This window comes from Scleropages formosus, chromosome 4 (assembly GCF_900964775.1).
Source record: "Scleropages formosus chromosome 4, fSclFor1.1, whole genome shotgun sequence".
Taxonomy (NCBI): Eukaryota; Metazoa; Chordata; class Actinopteri; order Osteoglossiformes; family Osteoglossidae; genus Scleropages; species Scleropages formosus.
The window spans coordinates 29914871-29937783 of record NC_041809.1 but is presented as its reverse complement, the minus strand read 5'-3'; the positions used below and the strand labels follow the sequence as shown (position 1 = coordinate 29937783).

Sequence of the window (22913 nt, the reverse complement as noted above, 5' to 3'; positions counted from 1 at the left end):
GGCATATAGCTGTACTGAGTAGAAATAACTGCTTTTACTATAGTCCATCAGGAAAAATTCTGGAGTATGATTTGTGAACTGTATTAGGACTGGTCACCATGAGTCAAGTTAGGCTTGACGGTACCCTGACCCTTAAGTTGTTACAGATGTGTATTTAAATGTTGTACAGTCACTAAGATGCAATTTTCCCTGTAGGGATTAACAAAATTGCATCCCTATCCTATCCATCCAGGACAATTCAAATCATCCTGCTACCATGTCATGCTACTAGGTAAAGTCAAGCATTATCTTAAATTCTTTAAAAACAATTTGGACCATACAGACAGACTAATATTACAGGAACTGAATTGACCTCCTCACATATAACACACCATCTGAAACAGTTTGTCCAAAAGGCGGGCGTGGCGAACCGGAGTCTAACCCAGCAATACAGGGCGCAAGGCTGGAGGGGGGAGGGGACGCAACCAGGACAGGACGCCGGTCCACGGCAAGGCACCCCAAGAAGGACTCGAATCCCAAACCCGCCAGAGAGCCGGACCCAGCCAAGTCCGCTGCACCACTGTGCCTCGCCATCCTACATACAACAATACTTACTGTTCTTATGCAAAATCTTATGGATGGTAAGATCTTTCAAAGTAATGGAAATTCCGCTCGCGTTGGTTGTGAAGTTTCATTTGTACACCTGAGCTGCCTATGAAAGTTTAAGATTGATCTTTGCGTGTTCCATGCAGGTCTCCTGCAGAAATATAATTCTGAAGTATAACCTCACTTCTTGAGATACACGAAGTCTTCACCCTTTCGCAGCAGATTGTTCATTCCACAAACGTTTCAACTTAATATTCTTAAGCTGTCACTATGTGCTTGCCCAAGACAGCACATTTTTCTTCAGAAAAGGAAAAATAAAAACTGACATCCAGACAGTTTGCAACAACCAAGATTTTCTATACGCCTAAAATGAAACATTTCCCCTTTGCAGGGACAACTGAACTCTGAAATACATCACCCCGAAGCCAACAAAGTTCTGCTGGAGACTATTCACCCTCAGTCAACAAAATTCCCAAAACAACTTAAGGTTTGCACCAAAACCATTGCAGATGCCGTTTCTCCTTCGTTTATGCAAATTTCAAGAAAAAGTTCTCACTATGAAAAAGTTACCACTGACATTTTTAAGGCTATACTTGTGATTATGAACTGGTTGGTACAAAGTGAGCAAATGGTGTTGTGATGTAAAAATGCAAATGAGTCTTAATTCCGAACCTTGAAGCAGAGTTAATGTTTTACAACACTTCACAGATGCAGCACAATATTCCATGCATCATCTAATGCTTGGAATGAACAGGACTTTGGTGTCAAGAGCAATGTTCTAGGAACAGTTTGAAGAAAAGCCTGGTTGATGCAATATTTTCAAATAACATTTAATCTTATAGCTAAAAACCATGTTGAAGCAATTTGTTCCATTGCACATGTTTCACGCAATATCTTTAACAATGTTCCCTCTGGAATGTCATTGTTCTTCGTTCACTTTCATGTTTCAACTAGTTTCATCTGTGTCCCTGTTACCATGGCTGTACTGTTGAAAAGAAGAGTAAGTGTGATTATGGGAGGATTTTGATTAAATGGCATTTGTTGCTGTGCTTCATTCTTAATGCACAGTGAGTAGCGCTGCTGTCTCACAGCACCTGGGTGGTGTGAAAGTACATGGGTTCAATCCCTGCTCAATCTGTGTGGAGTTTGCATATTCATCCCGTGTCCGCATGGGTTTCTGTTGGGTGCGCTGGTTTCCTCCCTCAGTCCAAAGACATGCTGTTTAAGTCCCCCATAGTGTGGGAGTGACACAGAGAGTGTGTCCCACTAATGCATGGATGAGTGACCCATTGTAAGTAGTATATCTAGCAGTGTAAGTCACCATGGTGAATAAGGTGTGTGGACTCATAACACTACATAGAGTTCATTGGAAGCTGCTTTGCAGAAAAGTGTCTGCTATATAAATAAATGTAAAATGTGATGCTCATCTATACCATACTATTTCCAACAAAATTTATGTTAATGCACATCCTGCAGTCCAAAAAAACATCAGATAAAGAATGAACAAATTAAGGAATTCCAGAATTTTAATGTGAATTAAGGTAAACAGGGAAAGCGAAGCAAAACCCTAGTAATTGCTTCAAGAATGCAGATAGAATGGCTGAATGATAAGAGGGCAGAAAGGTACTATACACTGCTTGTAATTGTGATATAAACACAATGAAGCCTCCAGGTGGGTAATTGCCAGCCTTACTGGAAAACAGGAAAACTATTTATTAAGTCCTATCCTTCTTGGTTTTTAAAAAGAAATTGTCTTCCCATGTTTTCTACTGGGCTGGTAATTTGGAATGCCCACACACCATGTAGAAGTTGTGGTAAATTTACTACCTTCAAAATACGACAGGGCAAATTTGTTTTACTCAGCCTGGCAGGTTATTGCAGAAAGGTAGGCCAGACACTTGCTATTTCAAGCACATGGACAAAAACAGCCAAATTAGAGAGCCAGAGAAGGCCATCCATCTGCTGGTGTACTGTAGTGCTGCAGAACTGGGAAAAGAGATAACCTTTAAAAAGTAACTCTGGAGAGGATGATTCCTTGCACCCCCACTCAAAAATTAGAAAACCTCTTTCCCTGGTCAGCAGTAAAGATAAATATTTCCATTATAAATCCAAAATTAAATGAGTTTGGAGCTTGAAACTGGAATTAATGGAAGATGAAAAGTTACACTATACTACAATGCAACCTGATGTGTGGTGGATTGTTTTGGTTGTGCATAAAACATTGATTGGCTCATTTAGAACCAGAACAGAGAACACAACCTCTAAATCTTCACTTGACATACCTACCAACAGAGCCCCACTAACACACACAGAAATACACCAATATGTTGTAATTACATTCATTTTTCCTTCTATATGCACATTTAATGGACTATGAATGCTTCTCGGTAAAGGGAAATTTAGACCACCACTCTGACCCTAACCTCAAAAAAAAAAAGAGCAGAATTATTGTGACAGACTAAGCGGTCCCAGTATGACCACTTGAAGACCCTTCTAAAAAAACACACAACTGCTCTCACCACATTGGCAACACAAACATGCCGTTGTATTTGTAGGTAAGTTACCAAACATCAAACACAGTGTGCGACCATATTGCTACTATCAACAGAACAAACATTCCATTATTTGTATATTCATGTAAAAGCTGAATTGTTTCAGTAATCATGTACATGTGTAGTACTAAACACTTACCTTTACTTGATTGTTTACACTAATTTAATAAACAACCCTTTAGACCAATTATGTGTTGTTATCTCTTTACCAAACAGAAACAGGTCTTTGGAGTGGCTTTATAGGGCATCATGTGACATACCGCCTTCCTTGGGACCATACCATCATGGCAGGGGTGTTCACATGTGCTGGAAGTTGTTGAGAGCAATTGAGAGAGTGTGAAATGTATATTTATTGATCTGTTTTTGAATATATGTGTCAAATGAATGTCTACATTTTTTTTTTTTTTTTTTTTAAATTCTGTTTTATGTTATTCTGTGTGCCATAATATGTAGTCTTGTTTCAAACATGGTATAGTCTACGAGGGGGTGGGGTTTGTGGCATATAAGGTGGCCCTGAGCATAAGTGAGGGAGACAGGTGGGTAGTTGTATAGTATCTATTTGACTTATAAATAACTTTTCTTTTGTACAAGAATGTTGAAACCTTTAATTTGTACTGCTTTTCTGTGACTTTGCCATCAAAGTAATCTGTAGCCCCAATACTCTCTTTAGCAACACCTTTCTCACTGAGGAATGTTTGGTGTGCCAATGAGGCATACGAAGATCTCCTTTTGAAGCATAATGCTAGATATTCATTCCATCCATTGTCAACAACTGTTTGTCCTGAGTTCATTACTGCTGTGTTTACATTTTGTCCCCTTACTGAGATCGTCCTTCCCCCGATCCCACCCTCTCTAAATGTAGTTTGTTACACTTAATTATTGTGCTATATGCATATATTAACTGCTTTAAACCCCACCCCATGCCTTCTGTGTTAAAGCTGAATGCTTTAATGATACTCTGTAGTTAGAGAAACATTACATAGGACTCCTGTGCTATTCAGAGCAATAAAGAAGTGAATATATTAGTGTGGCCCATACACACAAGGCTCTTTCAGCAGAAAAATGCAGTCCCCAAAATGTGATTGCAATAAGAATTTAGTCAGTGCTTTTAAGGACTGACTGATTAGCGTCTCTTCAGGATAAGTAAGTCATCATTAGATGCCAAATAGGCAGGCAAGTGCAAAATGAAAATGCAATGCATTACACTGACTTTCAATTGGACATCCATGATTAAACTAAAGTATAAATGCATTTAAGCTGGTATTCAGCATTCTTTTTTTATTATTCCAATATCCATTTTGAGCTCACTCTTTATTTTTTTCCAAACAGAACCCACCCACAGACTACCACTGAAAGCAAGTCTCTGTGTACTCAATGGGACCAAAGGCAAGCATCTCAAGTGCATTTTCATTTGTACAATGAAGCAACAATCAAAACTCAACAAACTATTTTGAGATAAATTCATACCTTTTCAGGAAAAAATGACCAGAGTAGTTCAAACTGCTCACTCACTTTTTTATCTGCAGATTTTGGTGAAGGTGAATATGGTAATTAAAATTCCAGCAAATGTCTTAATTACCAAAGTCTGATTTCCTTTTTTACAATGAATGCCTATTATAAATTGTAGTTGTGCCATTGTTAGCTATCAAAAATTTCACTTTTAAATGCACATTTAAATTTCAAATATCCAAACCTTAGTAAATTTTTCTTAAAAATGATGAAACATTATTTTAGGTTTTAATTCAGTCACACACTTCAATTGTTACTACACAAAGAAAATTTGCAAGTTGTTTAGCAGAGCCATATTTCAGTTATGTGGACTTAAAAACAATTTTGTATCATAGTGACAGTGGAGAAATATATCAACCAGTTTTCACAGTTATATCATGTAAATGCTGTAAAACAAATCAAAATTGGCAGATGATCAAACTGATACTTTATGGAAAAATCCTTTTTTTCATTTAATGTTTTATACAATGAAAGCATGGAACCATGTTTTCATTGTATAAAACATTAAATGAAGGAATGAAATAGGTCAGTAATAACCTGCAAAAGAAAGGTCATACAAAATGGGTACAAACTTAACTGTCCCTACCTGCTATGAAAAACATTTTAAGAATTGATAAATGTAGTAAAGGATGTTTAATGCAACATAGGAGACAGTCTTGCCACACTTCTATCTTTGAATCAGAAAACAGAGAAAACCCTGATGTTAATAAAGCAACAGAACATTTTTGTGAGCTATTTCCAAATCAATGACTTATTTCTCAAGCACATTTATGGAGCAGATGCTTTTCTCCAAAGTGACTTCCAACAAACTATGTAGTGTTATCAGCCCACACACCTTATTTACCAAGGTGACTTACACTGCTAGAGACACTACTTACACTGGGTCACTCCTCCATACATCAGTGGAACACACACTCTCTCTCTATCACTCACACACTATGGGTGGCTTAGAGTCACTTATCTAGCTGAACAGCATGTCTTTGGACTGTGGGAGGAAACCCACACAGACACAGGGAGAGCATGCAAACTCTACACAGATTGAGTAGGGATCAAACTCATGTCCTTCTCACACCACCCCAACGCTGTGAGACAGCAGCACTACTCACTGTGCCACCATGCCATATATGCAATTAATGCATTGAACACAAATTGGTGTTAAACGCATAACATATCTGGTTGTAGATACAGCATTGTCACAACAGTACTATAATAATATACAAGGGGGTTCAGGGGCTTAAAAAACTTTCCAAATCCAAAAACTTTCCTCTGTGCAGAGAGAGAAAATATTTTTTTACAGTGTTCAAAAATGAATTTTCTTTCTGACATACAAACAATTCAAATATGATTTAAACCTTTAAAACATCTTTTTTAGGAAAATTGGTTTCTAAGATTTTTCTCATTCAGGAAGCCCTCTCTTGTTATCTCAGCACTTTACATTTGTTAAAACTATTGTACTTTTAATGAAGGCAATGCAGACTCAGGGCATTTAAACTGTAAGCCTTAATTAATCTTGAAAGAGGTTTAACCAACTGAATATGGCATTAAAGTAACAAATGCAGGGCGTATGAGAACTGAAACTGTGTAGTTAATTATGTGGGTGTTAATCACAGAACCACAAAATTTGTTAAACTTCACCTAAGAAACATTTTTTTAACAAATGTTTCATACTCTTTCTGAATTCTTAGAATTATGAACCACTGCACTGATTTAAACTGAACGGATGCAGGCCTCTGTCCAGAAACGTGGGTATCCAAGTTGAGCAAAAACTCAGTAAGATACAGGCAATAGAAAATAGAAAGATGTCAAACAAGTGATGTTTTCTGCTTCATGATTTGTTCAACTACTTTTGAACAATGGATATAGTATTATGATCTAAATATGAAATTAAGCAGACTGTAACAGAAGCCAACAAAGCATACATATATCACAATGTCATTTCATTTTGGTTGATCCATTGCTCATGGGATGTCTTAAATATCTGACAATGTCTTCCGTTCACAAGACATCATTTTTTTCCCATGTGCGCTTAGGGGCTGTGTAATAATGAAGAAATATAACATGCAAAAGAACTTCTTTGCTATGACGTTTCAGAGTTAATGTGTCGTTTTGGTACATGGAAGGAACCTTTTCGTGGTGCGTACTCACTTTTTCCCAGCACTGTATATTCAGGTTTTTCAAATAATTGTTCAGAGCTCAAAACCTGTCTCTGGTTCCTATGTTCAGGCTGTGATTACTTTATCGGCTGCACCTCGAGCTCATTTCCCTCTAACTAGCCATCCCCCGGGGCAACTGTCAGATTGAACAGTTGGCTGTCCAAAAGTTGATTGATTATTTATGTGTGCCTGCAGCACAATGGCACAGCGGGTAATATGGGTGCATCAGAGTGCCTGTGCTGCATGACTGGATGTAGGTTTGATCCCCACCCAATTTTTGTGAAGTCTGCATGATCTCCCTTTGCTCACATGGGTTTCCTCCCACAGTCCAAAAGCAAGCATTTCAGGAGCATGTGACTCTAAATTGCCTCCAGTGTGAGTGAGTGAGTCAAATCCTCTGATGGAGTCCTGATGTCCTGACCAAGGTGCACTTGACTAGTCTACTCCTGTGTGCTTCCGAGACTGCAGCCCTGCCTTAGAATAAGGTGTTATCTTTAGTTATTGAGTGAGCATAAGGTCAAATTGCAAAAGCGCCTTAGAAATGTATGTAAATCAGCTTTATAGTGAAGGATTTTTTGCACCAGATCTGGTGCAAAAATATTTGCTAAAGTTATAACTGCTCTGCTTTTTAGAATGCTGCTGTAAAGGTAACCCTGATGTACCACCAAGCTCTAAAAATAAAACGTAACTTAACCTGTACATTCTTATTCGATTGTTTCCATGGAGCATGTTGACTCCAGCAGAGAAAATATTATAACATTCATTATTTTAGAATACTTAGAGAACTGTGCATCGTTCAGGATTTGTTGAACTAGGTTCTTGTGCGTGGAGATAAAGTCTGTTCCCATGAAAACAGGTATTAATATTTCACTATTTGCTGTACTTATATAGCCCTGCTTGCAATATGTGTCACACCATATTTTGGAAACTGCTAGCCATGTGACAGGTTTTATATCTTCTATTGTCCTTTGGGGTATTCCACAGGACTATGATTACTTTTGGGTTGTCCCATGTTTTCCACAGCGGAAAACAAGGAGCTAATGAAAGTGCAAATTTAATTGGAAATCTGAGAGCTTTTCTTGCTTCTAAGAGGTTTCTAATCCCTCATTTCTTCATAATTGTCCAATCTGATTGAACAACAGTGAATTAAATTTCTGAAAGGGGCTTACATTCTAGGTACATTGCTGGGCAAATGAGATCTCTCACATAGCCTTCTATTCACATCCTTACAGTTACCTTACCGGATTTTGTAAGCCACGCTATGTTCACTTATCACTTTTGGAGAGACACATGTCACCGACGTTCAGCAGCAACTGGTTCCTGTCTGTATTACTATGTCTGGGTATGAAGTAAACTGGGATGCGAAATGGAGAAATACCAGAAATAAATGAGAAATAGTTCTGCTGAGATTTGTAAACTGCTGCCATATGGTATTGGCTGGGGAACAATTTCTGCAGCATGCAGGCTGAGTGTGACTAGTCCTCGCAGTTTAATAAGAGCCAGGACACTGGGCAGACAGAATGCACGCTTGCCCCCTACTCAAATGGGCCATCTGCTCCAATCCTGCCTTTTAAGGAGCTCCCTGACTGCCTCCTAAGGCAGCGGCACCTTAGTGTAGTAAAGTATGGGTGTGTAGCTGGCAGTCATGCTGGTAACCATGCTGGATGTGAAACCTGCGCTAAATTATTTGTCAATTTCTCCCCTAGGGTCGTTCACACAGCAGCCCAAAATGTGGACAACACACGGTTCAGCTTCTTGAGTAGAGGTGGAATGTGTCACTGAGAGAACGGAATGGTGGTTACTGCCGGTTTGTGGATACAGAGAAGGAGAAATGATTGAGTGAGTGAGCTTTGGTGTGAAATCTGTAAATTTGTCAGTTTGTAGATGCAAGAAATTAGCAAAGAAAACACTGAAAAAAGTGAGAGGTGGAGAATAATCCGTTCAGGGAAGTTCAAGGGGCTTAACCTATTTAAAAGGAGAAATGCATTATCACACACTTTAAACTCAATGCCATTGCGATTTCCTGCTCATTGGGCTCCAGGTGGAATTTTAATGTTATAATTAAATTTAACACTTGAATCCGCTTAAAATGGCACACAACTGAATACTTTTTTATTCTGTGCAAGTAGGGAAAACAACATTTTGGGAACATTTAATACCATCTGTTTTGCACTGTTATGGCTAAACCCTAAAAGTTGCCATGTATATATCCTAGTTTTTTCTGTTTTTATTCCAGCTGTTCCCATAATTAATTTAGTAAGATTTGTTCATTTCTGAGGTGGCATGGTGGTGCAGCAGGTAATGCTGCCGTTTCCCAGAACGTGGGCCATTCTGGAGTAGGTTCAAATCCGTCTGTTTGGAGTTTGCACATCCTGTGTGTGTTCCCTATTGGTGCTCTGGTTTCCCCCCACAATACAAAGATGTACAGTTAGATTGATTGGCGATGCTGATGAGCATGAATAGGTGAGTGAGTGTTACTGCCCTGGCATTTTGTCCACCAATCAGCAATTTCATTTTCACTTTGTGCTGCTGTTCATGTTACTTTAAAGTTTGCAAGAATAAATTTAGATAGTTTACTAAAAGCAAGATTAGCTGTTCGTGTAATGAGGTAATCCACACTGATATGTTTTAATCACAGTAAAATATGGCTAAAATAGCTGAACTAACCAATAAAGCATGAAAACAAAATATCTTTTAGAAGACTAATGCTTTTAAAAATCAAATTCTACCATTATGCAAAGTGTGACACAATAGCAAATGTGGTGTCATTCATGAGAAATTAATTTAGATTTAATGATTTTCCCATGCTGAAGTAACATCTCCGTGTCTTTCAAACCTTTTGCAACTTTTTTCAATAAGAACACAGAGAGAATCCAATCTTTGATCAGGCAGGGAAGCACGTATTACTTTGTGGATCAGTCAAAAAATATTTTCATTCCTTTTCAATGTTTGTAAAAACAACCAGTGTGCGAAGTTAAGAAAAAAAGCACACCGGAAAAACAAACATTTCTGAAGGTCTTCTCGCTTGCCATTAATTCAGTTTAACTGTCACCATTAAGTGTCGATATCACACATACATTTTCAGAACCGCTCGTCCCATACAGGGTTGCAGGGAACCGGAGCCTACCCGGTAACACAGGGCATGAGGCCGGAGGGGGAGGGGAAACACCCAGGACGGGACGCCAGTCCATCGCAAGGCACCCCAAGCGGGACTTGAACCCCAGACCCACCGGAAAGCAGGACCGTGGCCCAACCCACTGCGCCACCGCACCCCCTGTGTTGATATCAAGAATCAGTAAAATCACAGAGCTCTTTTGCCCACTGTAGCATGTTCATTGCCATCATATAAACTGAAGCGACAAGTACGGCTCCTGGAGAGGCAGACGTTGCATCAAGAATGTAATGACAGTCTGGCTGCTCAGGATGTAAGGAATCAGTAGGGACAGACGAGAGGTCTCCGAGTCCTAAGGTTTTGGGCAAAATAGCATGGGGCATGTAAGCATGTACACCTGCAATGTGATGTCCCATCCTGGATTCTCCATGCTTCTGGCAAAAATCCTAGAATAGCAACAAATATTGTGCAGGTGCATTTCTAACTATAGCTCACATACAGCAACTACTAGGAACTAGACTAACACTTTCCATACCTAACTAAACCTATGACTGGACATATACTGTATATAACAATCATTTTGAAGAAGTTAATTAAAAAAAAAATCAAAACAGACACTGTTATGTGACGCTCTGCATGTTTTTACATATTTTTATTTGTTTATTTTAAATCAGTGCTAAGACATTCCTTAAAGGAGCAGGTTGACACAGGGTTGGAAGAGTGGAATGAATATGGGTTCTTAAGCTACTTAGTTCTGGCAGAATTCTAAGAAAACTGTAAGACTTGTTTCAAATATTTTCTAAGCAATATTTGTATACAAGAAATAGGGACAGGTGAGAGCTTAGTGGTTAGAGCTGCTGCTTTTGGATCCAAAGGCTCCAGGTTTGATTCCCACCTCTGGCTGTATTACCCTTGTGTAAGGTACTTATTGTAAAATTTCTCTAGTAAAAAAATACCCAGCTGTCAGTACCTTAACATTGTAAGTTGCTTTGGAGAAAAGCATCAGCTAAATTAATAAATATGTTGCCGTCTGGTTTTTATCAACAATTAACCATGAATATTCAACCCCAGAATCATTTCATGGCAGCTTTATAAAATTAGTGATAATAGGTGATCCAAGGCTTTTCAGTGTGTAAACTGAGCTGCTCTGCCTTGTGTTTTTGTGTTCCCCAGGCCTGCGATGTTGCACAGCTACGATGGTATGGACAGTGATAGAGTGATCCCTGGCTCAGCACGACAGGTCTGCATTCAGCGCCACCGTAGCCACGGATTTGGCTTCGTTGCAGCCGGAGAGAGACCCGTGGTTGTGCGTTCAGTATTCACAGGTCAGGTCGTGATGAGGCCAGTTTAGTATCGCTGTGATTTCTATATCTGTCATGTAGGTGAATCTGTCTCATCTATGTGTGGGTGTCTGATGCTGACATCCATAACTTTGGATTCTCTTTTGCGTTATTTATATCAGAAATGTTGAAAGTTTCAGAAATACTTAGCATTATGACTTTGAATATCACTCTTCCAGATGGTCCCTCTAATGAAAAGCTTCACCCAGGGGACCAGATCTTGGCCATTAATGAAATTCCTGTACGTGACATTGCCAGGGAGAAAGTCATAGACCTTGTAAGGTAACATCCTTTATTGTACCCTGAGTAACTGGGCTGGAAAAAATTACTTGTTAACTTATATTAGCTTATATATGGAATTACTTGTCATTGCACGTTCTGTATATTTGTCAAAGGAAAAGTACGAGCACATGGGTAACGAGACCAAAAATAAAAATTGGAGGAGATTTATAAAATAAGTTTCTTTCATTCCTCTGTGAGATATTTCCATGCCTAAGTTTTACTTTCTTTTTTTTTGTTTTGTTTTTGCTGCGCTGACGTCTTACAGGAGTTGTAAGGAATCCATTGTTCTCACCGTGCAACAACCTCTGCAGGTGGTATGAGTTTAACCTAAAAAAAGTTGCCTATTTAAATGCATGCAGTATGAAGTATGTACGTATGTATTAGTACATTTGTGTTAGTGACATTTGGGAAAATATTTCCTTTCTTTAAACAACAAAGATTTACAGTGTGATTTGAAAAGCAGGAATATTTTTAATCTAAAATGCGTGCAAATTTTTATACCTGGATATGATTGGCTTGTTTGTGGTGTGAGACACACTTCTGTAATTTAACCAGTCGCCTTGTTTTTCCCCGCTTTATTCATTATTTCAGTCTCACAAGTCTGCCTTTATAAGCGCTGCGAAGAAAGCACATCTAAGGACAAATCCAATTAAAGTGCGCTTCTCTGAGCAAGTGTACTCCAGTGACCCTGAATCAGTACGTTCTGCCGCCAATCCCAACACCCATTCTTATTCTTAAACATGGTCGCATGATCCACCCCACACTCCTTGTGTCTTACCAATTGCCCTGATGGTCTTTGAGGCATCGCGTGTCATGCAGCCTTAGTATACCCAGCTTAATGAAGTCCATGGAGTATTTAAAAAGGTTTCATTTCAAAATTTTCTGTCATTTGTCTCTTCCAGCTGCTCCATGTTTATGCTTTAAGCGACAATCACAAAGCAGTAGTAACTGGCACAGCATCTTTAAAGTTATTTTAAATGTCAGGAGTTTTATTGCACGACCTTTAATCCTTCAGTGTGCATTTATTCTCAAAGAACTCGTTAAAACAGCAACTTACCCCTGGTCAGTGTGTAAAAAATAGTGAAGCTGTAGTTTTTTTCCTTGTGTTATTTTTACAGCACTGGGGACAGCAGAAAATTAAAGTAGTTTAGGTAGAAAATTAGTTGTAAAAAACTCTAAAATGTAGTTTGTTTACTCCACGGTTTGGAGATGACTGGCTTATTTTCTGATAAGATCATTTTCAGCAATGGACCCATAACCCTCTTAAAATTGGGAAAAAAAGCGTGACTCTCGCTTTGCTCCATTCCCTTGCAAGTAACCATCTTTCACACAAGGCAGTGCAACCCTTGGTGATCAATAAAACTTCAACACAAGATTGAACACATGCATTTGCAAATTAGGTTCCATTTCAATTTGTCAGGCTTTTACAGGTGGATCTATCGGTGATACTGGAAAAGACAGATTTAAAGGGAACAGTGAAATGATTTCATTCCAACAAAAGAATCAGAACAGATCAGGCCCCCAATAGGGAAGGTAGCTCATATCAAACGATTCTCTTGAAGGCAGTTAACGGCTGATGCTCTCTCAATCAAATCAATTGATCAAGCCGATGTGAGCAGCCAGTACACTAATCTCTGAATCAAACTCTGTAAACAATGCAGCTTATCAGTCCAACAGCACACCCTTGAGAAAAAGGACTCAAATCCTCCATTTAAAGTTATTATTATTTATTAACTGAGGCCATGCATTTTTCCAAAACATCTTTCAAAGCGAGATATGTATAATAAACCTCTTAAAATGATTTATTCATTACAGGTATGTCATTAAGCTAAATTGCTCCAGCAGAAAATCTTGTAAAATCTGAAGTTGGTTGAAATTTATTCAGTATTTATTAAGCATTGGAATAATTTCCTTATTACTCCTGAAAACATTGTCGGTAATTGACCTTTATTGACCTTTAAAACATGCTGTCATATAAAACATTTAATGTACTTTTCCCTCCTGAAAGTTCCAGTGCAGCGTCAGCCTGCGACATCCCGGCACACTCCGCTGACACATTCTAGAGATGTTAGTCATGTTAATGACAATTTAACGGTCACTTATATCCTCCTTTCCTTTCGCTGAAGGAACCTGTTGAGCGACAATGAGCCGGTAGACATTTCGATAGCCGATGGCTAGTCTGTTATATACAGCACCAAAATAGCATAGTATTGTACACTACATGTAGTGTTAAATTATTCTTCAAGCTGGGCATGAAAAAAAGCTCAGAATACACCCAAAAGACTCTTTACCTTAAAATAATCTGAAAGAACATTTCACTCCTCTACTAGCGTAACGACATAACCCTTTTGTGTAAAGAGAAATTAAACTAATTCTAATGTTTTTCACGGGGCTACTAAATTATTCTCATTTGTAAAATTAGACTGGATTTATATTAAATAGTAACACTGATGGAAAATCTGATTAAACTGATTAGATTACAGCAGATATTAAACATGAGCAGAGCTGTTTCCTTTATCTTACATTAGCACTCAATATGAGCTCAATGGCTCTCGCCTCAGGATTTCATTGTTTCCAACCCTAAAGTTCATCTAAACAACTTTGTCATTACACATTTTCTTTTACCTTTCAAATATGGGTCATTCACTTAATGCAGTTTTTATATAATCGTCTACGACTTTATTCAGATTTTCTTTTCTGCTCCTCGTGCCGTGCATCCTCAGACAATGCTGAAAGACGACTCTCTCCTCCTCATCCCAAACATACTGAAGGTGTTCCTGGAGAACGGGCAAATCAAGTCCTTTACATTTGACAGCCGCACAACCGTCAGGGTGAGTGTAGGATATGGATGTTGTCTGTGGAATGAGGGTCTTGCAAATGCTAAAAAAGGTTTCCATGCATAAATCACGTAAGCACAAATGTATGCGGAGTGTTCTGTGTTCGGAAATGCATGCAGCTGAGGGCTGTTTGGCAGAAGCAATTTTTCTCAACATCAGACTTTATTTTCCATACTGATTGATGTGAAATCCACATGGGTATTCACTACCGGATGAACCAGGATGCCAGATCAAGAGAGCTCACGTATTTACCGCAACTTCACCTAGACACATATAAGTTCTTTTCAACACAAAGATGAGTTTTAGAAATTTTTACAAAAGAACTATGTACATTCTTAATTATTTCAAAGAAGTCTCATTCAAACTCCAGTATTGTTTGAATGCAAATGAAAAAATAGTCTTGAAGCTATGCATTTATTAATGTTTGATGGAAACTAAATCGGTTGTCGTATTAGTCAGCAAAGCTTTTTCTCATTTATCTGTTTTACTGCTTGCACTGTGAATTTACAAGAAATAATATTAAAGATTGACGTGTGGTTCAGCACTATAAATTCGAGTTTTCCTTTTGAGACTGGAAGATGTACTTTTTTCCTTTGGGTTAATAAATATCACATATTCTTCCACCGGTAGAACAATAGCTGTCTCTAACACAATAAAAAAAGTTTTGACATCGCTGATAAAAAAGCACTTGAGCTGCTTATTTTCTGCTAATTTGAAATAACGATGAATATAAACAAGGCACCTGGTACCACAGCAGTTAAGGATATGGGTTTGCAACCTTTGGGTTGCCATTCAAGCTGTACTGCAGTGACCTGAACAAGGTACTTATTCTGAATTGCTCTAGTAAAAATACCCAGCTGTTTACAATGATCAAATATATAACTATATCCATCTATCAAGCAGTGAATTAGCCAACAATATGCTGGACATAGACACTATTTTATGTTGACCCTTGATTCTCATTTAAAAGCCAGAGATCCTCATATCATTGTTTGTTTATAACGTTATTTTCATGGGCAATAGCAATTTTCAGAAGATGGCTACTTATAAAATTTCACACAGAATGTGAGAGTTTATAGACCTCTTCTCATGCTATAGCTGTATTATTTGACCACACTTGTTGTTTGTATTTACATACTCCATATTCTGCATGCTGGTGGATAGTCAGTGGAAATATGGCTTTAAACCAGAATTAAACGAAAATGGGTCTGTTGGTTGATTTGAGTTTTTTGGACCAGTTATGATATTGTTATTTTAATTGTTAAAGTCGCTTCAGTATTATGAGAAAAAGATGTTGGTGAGCAACACGAAAAAAAAAACAAGAACATTTACATGATCCATACCTTTGTTGTCTCTGCAATTGTTCTGTCCCCTAGGATGTTATATCCTCCCTACAGGACCGACTGTCTTTGCGCTACATAGAGCATTTCGCTCTGGTTCTAGAGTCTGGTGGTTTGGAACAGAAGCATGAGTTTTACTTACTCCAGGAAACTCAGCCACTGTCACATGTAAGAGTTTTGCTCACCATGTTGATCTTTCAGTCACCATGGAGACCTTCATTGCGGAGACAAATTATGCCACTTAAACGTTTCCCAGCTTACACATGTAATTAGATAATTCACTGTGCTCATAGGTCAGTATAAATTAATGTGTCTGTACGTTAATCAGAATATTTATGACCTGGTCATTGTGTCTGTTCACTAGTCTGCATGCCAAGAAAATAACCCTCACTTTCTGTAAATTCTCATCCCGTTATCATTTACAGTACATATCTTCAGTAGAGCTGTTTGTGTTGAAAGCTGTATCAGGTGTGATGGGGTTGGGGATGGTGACTATATTACTTGTGTCCTCAGGTTGTAGAGAGGACCTACTTCCAGGGTATGAAGTGTCTGTTCCGCATCTGCTTCTTTCCCAAGGACCCTGCAGACCTTCTAAGGAGAGACCCAGCAGCGTTTGAGTACCTCTACATCCAGGTACTGCTGCCGTCTCACATTCCGTGGGGCTCAGGGAATTGCACAAAGGTGTGTGTCTTTACTCTACGCTTTAAAAAAGTGCTACACCACTAAAAGAAAGTGTCTTCAAACTCTGATAGTTGTCGCAACTATCGTAAATATCATCAGTTACTTTTTTGGAACGAACGCATATGAAAAAAATCTTCACAAATTATCCAGAATGTTCTGGTGACCACAGAAAAAGAAGCTCTCTTAGGAGCTATTCAAAATATCCTTCAGTGTCGACATTTTTATGGGTTTTTCACAAAATATGTTCTTGTACTTGTGTCACCTGTTGTAAAGCATTACTGTGTAGAAGGTATCGATTTTAATCCAACTGGCTGTACTGTATATTTCCAACCTGATAAGATAGTGATGCTGGATTTATGGGTGACACATTTTTTTCTTGTAGGATGAAAATAGAAAAGGCTATGGTCTAACAGTGTTTTTCAACTTTTGGAAAAAAAAAAAAAAAACCTTTTCACCAAATAACCAGTCATTTCCATATAAAAGATCAAGCAAGACAAAATGTGAGACCATGAATTATACATGTAATTCTTTTGGACCACTGGTCAATAGCTAGCTAATATTTTTTGTGCAATAAAAATTAATATTAATATTATATTTAATCTCGTCTTACTGAGACCTTTGTGTAATATCTTAAGGTAAATTGAGTGAAAAGATTAGTTTCGTCTCTTCTCATCCACAGAGTCGCAATGACGTCATCAAGGAACGCTGTGGCGCTGACTGGAAGCTGGACGTTGTACTCAAACTGGCAGCCCTTCACATATACATCACTGTATCATCTGCCAGGCCTAACCAGAAGATTTCCCTCAAACATGTAGAGTAGGTACCAAGACCCACAGTGACCAGTTCACAGTTACCGGTTCACCTACAATAAATTAATTACTGTGGTCCTGGTACTGGAGCATTATTGTTTAACTGGGTTTCTCCTGTTTTTCTACAAAAAATTAAAAACATTTGCAAGTATAAAACAGGCTGGCTGATATTCAGACGTGACTGGGGAGGGCATGCCACTTTTTCTTGGTGCTCTTCGAAGCATACTGGAATCCACTGAAGAGTGTTGGGGATTTCATCATAAGGGATCATGAGTCCATAGCAAGGGGGTGCGGTGGCGCAGTGGGTTGGACCACAGTCCTGTTGTCCGGTGGGTCTGGGGTTCGAGTCCCACTTGGGGTGCCTTGCGACGGACTGGCGTCCCGTCCTGGGTGTGTCCCCTCCCTCTCCAGCCTTATGCCCTGTGTTGCCGGGTAGGCTCCGGTTCCCCGTGACCCTGTATGGGACGAGCGGTTCTGAAAATGTGTGTGTGTGTGTGTGTGAGAGAGTCCATAGTGAGGACATTCTTCACCGTATTCCTTGGCTGTAATTAAGCCACGAAGAACAATCATCCAAACTAATGACTCTCCTGAAATGGCTGACCCCATCCGTATGGTTTCATGTGCAGAGTTAATAGTTTGCAATAGAAAACGTAGGTTAAACTAATATTTTGGTTCTCTCCATATGGAAGCTCTTCCAGATTTCATGAAAATAAAACAGCTCATATCATACTACTTTGTTTTTGATAAGTTAAGGGTTCAGGTTTTTTTTTTTTAACCTGATTTCAATACAAGCCATACTTAAAAAGACACCTTTGAGAAGTTTAGCTCTTATAGTTGCATGAGACTTTTTCACAAATACCCTGTTAAGTGTCCATCTAATATTGTCAGTATGCTTTGAATTACAACCACCATTCTTATTTTTCCTTCTTGGTATACAGTATGTGGTCATGAATTCTAACACTGCTACATTAAATATTTCATTCCATCCATTTTATCCATGGGCAGTTCCTTACACAATAAACAGACAAGCGTTGAATGTTTTGAATAATCTGTGGATTTTCATATTTTGTTAGAAAATCTGCCACCGGGCATTTACCAAATGTACCTTGGCGACAAACATTATCATATACGTAGTTCTGTTTATATTTGATTCCTTCAGGTGTTTTAAGTAGAGAGATAAATATTATCTTTGACAGCAAGTACAAGGTGATTTGCATTACAATGCTGCTCTTAACTTATTATTTTTACTGAAAAAAAATTTGCTTATCCCTGAAAATTAGGCATTGCAATATAAAATAATTTAATTTCATGTAGGAAACGTTGAAATCACTGCATGTAGTTTTCCCTTTCCTAATCAGTTCTCTTTTTCTCATTTCTACATCTTTTAACATAGAAGTCTGATGTTAATAAGCACTGTTGATTTGTGGTGATTTGCATTACAATGCTGCTCTTATTATTTTTACTGAAAAAAATTTGCTTATTCCTGACAATTAGGCATTGCAATATAAAATAATTTAATTTCATGTAGGAAAGAATGAAATCACTGCGTGTAGTTTTCCCATTTCTACATCTTTTAACATAGAAGTCTGACATTAATAAGCACTGTTGATTTGTTTTCAGGTTCTTTAGTTAGGTTCATATTCACTGTGGTCATTTCACTTGTTATTAGGTTCATCTAACAAACATATATTACATACTCCTGGATGCAGCATCAGTGTGTTTTTCAGTTCTTTCAGCATCACACACGCAGTTAATCAGACCCAGCCTGCAGCCTCTCAGAATCCATAGCCATCCTAATGAATTTCCATAACCTGCTTCAGCAACTCTGATGGCCTTACTCTTTCCAGTGTAGCCCTTATTCAGGGATTCCAGTGCAAAGCTCCTGTTTCCTACTTTCTGCTTCAACAAGTATGTACCTTTCCCTCCAGCTGTTGAGTTTTATGATCCTATTAATATTAAGATATAAAATAATATGAGAGAATGCAATATTTCAGCATTCTGCAGTGGAAAGAGCTAAAGTTTATGTCATACAGATATACGCTTTATGGAGATATGCTTAGTAAAAACTGCTCTTGCTCTATGTGCTTGTGTCATCATTTAACTACAGTATAACAGCTTCACAATGATCAGTACGATAAATCGTTCAGATTGCTCTTTTTGCACAAAAAAAAATTTGGTCTAAGCCTTTATTTTTAGACTTCTTCAATTCTAAGTCCCACTTTGTTCTCTGTCTAAGCAATACTTGCAGCCGGGGACATACGTCTGCAGCTATAGACAGTTATACATCTGTAAGATAATGCTACAGATCTCTACTCTGGGAAACTGAGTTTCACGGACAGCGTCCTGCATTCTCAAGAAGAACGGCTCCATGAATTGTAATCTTTCTCCTTGAGGTGGCTGCAGAATAAAACCGCTGTACTTAAGCTGATGAGGAATCACAACGGATGGTCAATGGCATGTCCACAGACAAATCAGAGGAGCTGTGAGCCCTTTGAAGAAAAAAAGATTTTTCTTAGTTTCGCCATTTTCTGATTACTAACTGTTCTTACTACATCTCTATTTCCGCTGCCAAGAAAGCAGTGGGGTCTAGAGCCATTCCTGCCCCTCAACCTGCTCCCCTCGGTCAAGGAGAAGAATGTCTGCAAGTCTCTTGCACAGCTGCTTAAGACGTATCAGCATCCTCCTCCCTCCGGCAGCAAGGTTTGTACACAGGTGCCATACAGCAGATAACTACATTGTGACTATCATAAAGTGCTTCCGTGGAGACATGCATGTTGTGCTCATTAATAACGAATAGGTAGCACAGTTTCACACTCAATATGTGTCATTTTCTGGCAAAGTAATGTGTAAATCAATTGGGTATTGCACTGAAGAGCGAGATGAATCAAAATAAGTTTTTGGAGCGCGCACGCTGTATACTAACCAGATTTTGTTTTCACGCTTCAACTTAAACTTTACAACCATTTTCTGGGTTCACTTGCTGAGGTCAGCTGGGAAAATAAAATGTCACAACAGTCTTTATTGTAATTCATTAAAGGGTGCTAGTTTTGGGGTCACGGTGGTGCAGCAGGCTTGGCCTGGGTCCTCCTCTCCAGTGGGTTTGGGGTTTGAGTCCCGCTTGGGGTGCCTTGTGACGGACTGGCATCCCGTCCTGGGTCCGTCCCCTCCCCCTCCGTCCTTGTGCCCTGTGTTGCCGGGTTAGGCTCCGGTTCGCCGCAAGCTCGTTTGGGACAAGCAGCTTCCACACGTGTGTGTGTGTGTCCAAAAAAAAAAAAATAACCATAGAGTTGATTTGTTGAAAGTGAATAACGTCCTCCTTTCAAAACGCTTGCAACACATTGAATATGCAGAGCTGGCTGTAACAAAAAAATTGTACTTGAATTTAGTCAGTTTGATTTTCTGTTGCTACTTTAAATTTAAATTACACACAAAATGCTCAGTTTAGCTCCACTTAAATATGTGGAGTAGGTTTTTCATTTTGCTTTTGCTGAGGTCAACCAAGTGTGCATGCGTGTGTAATCTGTGTAATGTAGGGGCCATCACATTATTTTTCTTCACAGGTTCCCCCTCTGCAAGGGAAATTGCAATATTTGCGCGTCCTCAATGACCTCCCACCCTTTGGATGCTTCATCTTCCACTCTGTGGGACTGGTAATGTAGATTGCATGTTCTTTATTCATTTTCATTGCTTGAGGTTGAAGAGTATTTTACCTGACCAGTGCAAACCTTTTTAATCTCAGTCCCAGAAGTCTGATGTTATCATTCTGAAATATCGTATGACAATGCATAACAGTGCAGAATTTATTTTAAAGTAGTATACAATAAGAAATCACATCTAATGCTTCAATAGATTTATGTACTTAGATACATTTTTATATAATTTTCATGTATACATTTATTGATTTTACAGCGAAAATACATAAATTACATTGAATGTATACATGTATTTTTTCCCATTAATAGCACAATATGTAAATTAACCCTATATTTGAGCTCAGTAGTGCTGCCAAAATATGTGTTTACGAAAATCCCAAGATGTTACAAAGCCTGGGAATTTGGCAACATTATATAATAAACTCCAATGATAAAACTTATCTGGAACAGTCATGAATGCACAAAACCAAGTGTGCACACACACACACACACACACACACACACAAACACACAGTCTGAAACTGCTTGTCCCGAGTGGGTTCGTGGCAAGCCGGAGCCTAACCGGGCAACACAGGGTGCAAGGCTGGAGGGGCAGGGGACACACCCAGGACAGGATGCCAGTCCACCACAAGGCACCCCAAGCAGACTCAAACCCCAGACCCACCAGAGAGCAGGCACAGGCCAAACCCACTGCACTGCTATGTCACCATGCCCCCCTTAAAACCAAGCGTTTTTAATTCAAATAAAAAGAACTTGAATGAAAACATTCAATAATTACGTTCATATCATTAAAAGTACAGTGCCATTTCTATCATCGCATTCAGATAAGATTGATACCTATCGATAGACTCCTTGCTGGTCTGTTTGAACAGCCCTGAACATAACTATATTAAGCTTATATGGATGCTATGTTATATGCAATTATTTTATTTTCATCACTATTTCAATAGTCTTTTTATGTTGTATCAGTAAAGTAATCAGTGTATAAAACTCTATTTTTTATCATTCTGCAACCCATGAAAACAGTCATGCCCCTTATTTGGGTGGTAACCATAGGTTTACGGTGTGCAGTAGTTTAAGACTAAAGTATCAGTAAATATTTTAGGAGCAGAAGTATTCAATTTATTGGCTGCTTTAACTGCCTTGTATGATTCCTCTGCTTTTGAATGAATAGGATGGAAAACAGACAGCCATGGACTTGCTAGTTGGGCCACGGCATGGAATCAGTCATGTCGTTGATCTGAAGAATAACCTCACTACAGTTCTGGTCGAGTTCCGCAGAGTTGCCAAGGTGCAGCTGTTCCACAAGAGTCAAAGCATGGCCCGTGTTGAGGTGACAGTTGTAGATGTCAAGGTATGGTATAACATTTGGAAACTCAAAAAAAAAAAACAAAAACTCATGATAGCTTTCTCATGTCATCTTATTTCTAATCATTGATCAGTAAAAGCCAGCTGCATGTATTACATTGGATTTTTTGAGGCTTTTGGGTCAAGAACTTATTTCATTTAATGTTTCACTGGAAGAATAATTTTTTACATGTTGAAATATGTAAAAGAAAAAAAGTTATGTCTTACTCTCTGTATGAGCCCAGCTGTACAGAAATATTTGCTGAATTTAAAACCTTGGATTGCTTGCCTTCAGTTTTCTTTATTTTTATGTTTACTGCCTGAAATTGAGTTTTGACTGTTCAATCTGTCTATTAATTCTTCAGCCCTTGGTCTTGTTAATGGAATGGCCAGATGCATCCAATTTTGCCTGCCTTATTGCTGGATATTACAAACTCTATGTGGACCCCAAGAAAATAATCTACTGCCAGTCATCAGGTCACTCATGTATGGCCAAGCCAGGTATGTTGGAAAGCACCTCACCTAAAAAAGAAAAATTGCGTATTATAAGTACTCTCGGGTCTCATATAACAGGGTCCCATAAAACGAAAAACAATATATCGTGTTTATGATAATATATACTATTGTTTCATACAATGTGCTTATTATTCATAGTATTTTGCCTGTTACATAGTCATGTTACTTTCATTACAGGTACAGGGGGTTCTCAATTC

At 38.6% G+C, this 22913-nt stretch overlaps 1 protein-coding gene across 1 annotated transcript in view; it reads left to right on the top strand.

The window, feature by feature from the left end:
- Window positions 1–22913, top strand: part of LOC108934181 (FERM and PDZ domain-containing protein 3-like) — a 38608-nt gene that overhangs the window by 10642 nt on the left and 5053 nt on the right. The window contains exons 3-14 of the mRNA XM_029251114.1: window positions 11085–11236; window positions 11431–11533; window positions 11799–11844; window positions 12125–12229; window positions 14257–14364; window positions 15747–15878; window positions 16224–16343; window positions 17071–17207; window positions 19774–19900; window positions 20761–20850; window positions 22028–22207; window positions 22566–22701. Coding sequence (XP_029106947.1) covers window positions 11085–11236; window positions 11431–11533; window positions 11799–11844; window positions 12125–12229; window positions 14257–14364; window positions 15747–15878; window positions 16224–16343; window positions 17071–17207; window positions 19774–19900; window positions 20761–20850; window positions 22028–22207; window positions 22566–22701 — 1436 coding nt within the window. The remainder of the gene's footprint in view (window positions 1–11084; window positions 11237–11430; window positions 11534–11798; window positions 11845–12124; window positions 12230–14256; window positions 14365–15746; window positions 15879–16223; window positions 16344–17070; window positions 17208–19773; window positions 19901–20760; window positions 20851–22027; window positions 22208–22565; window positions 22702–22913) is intronic.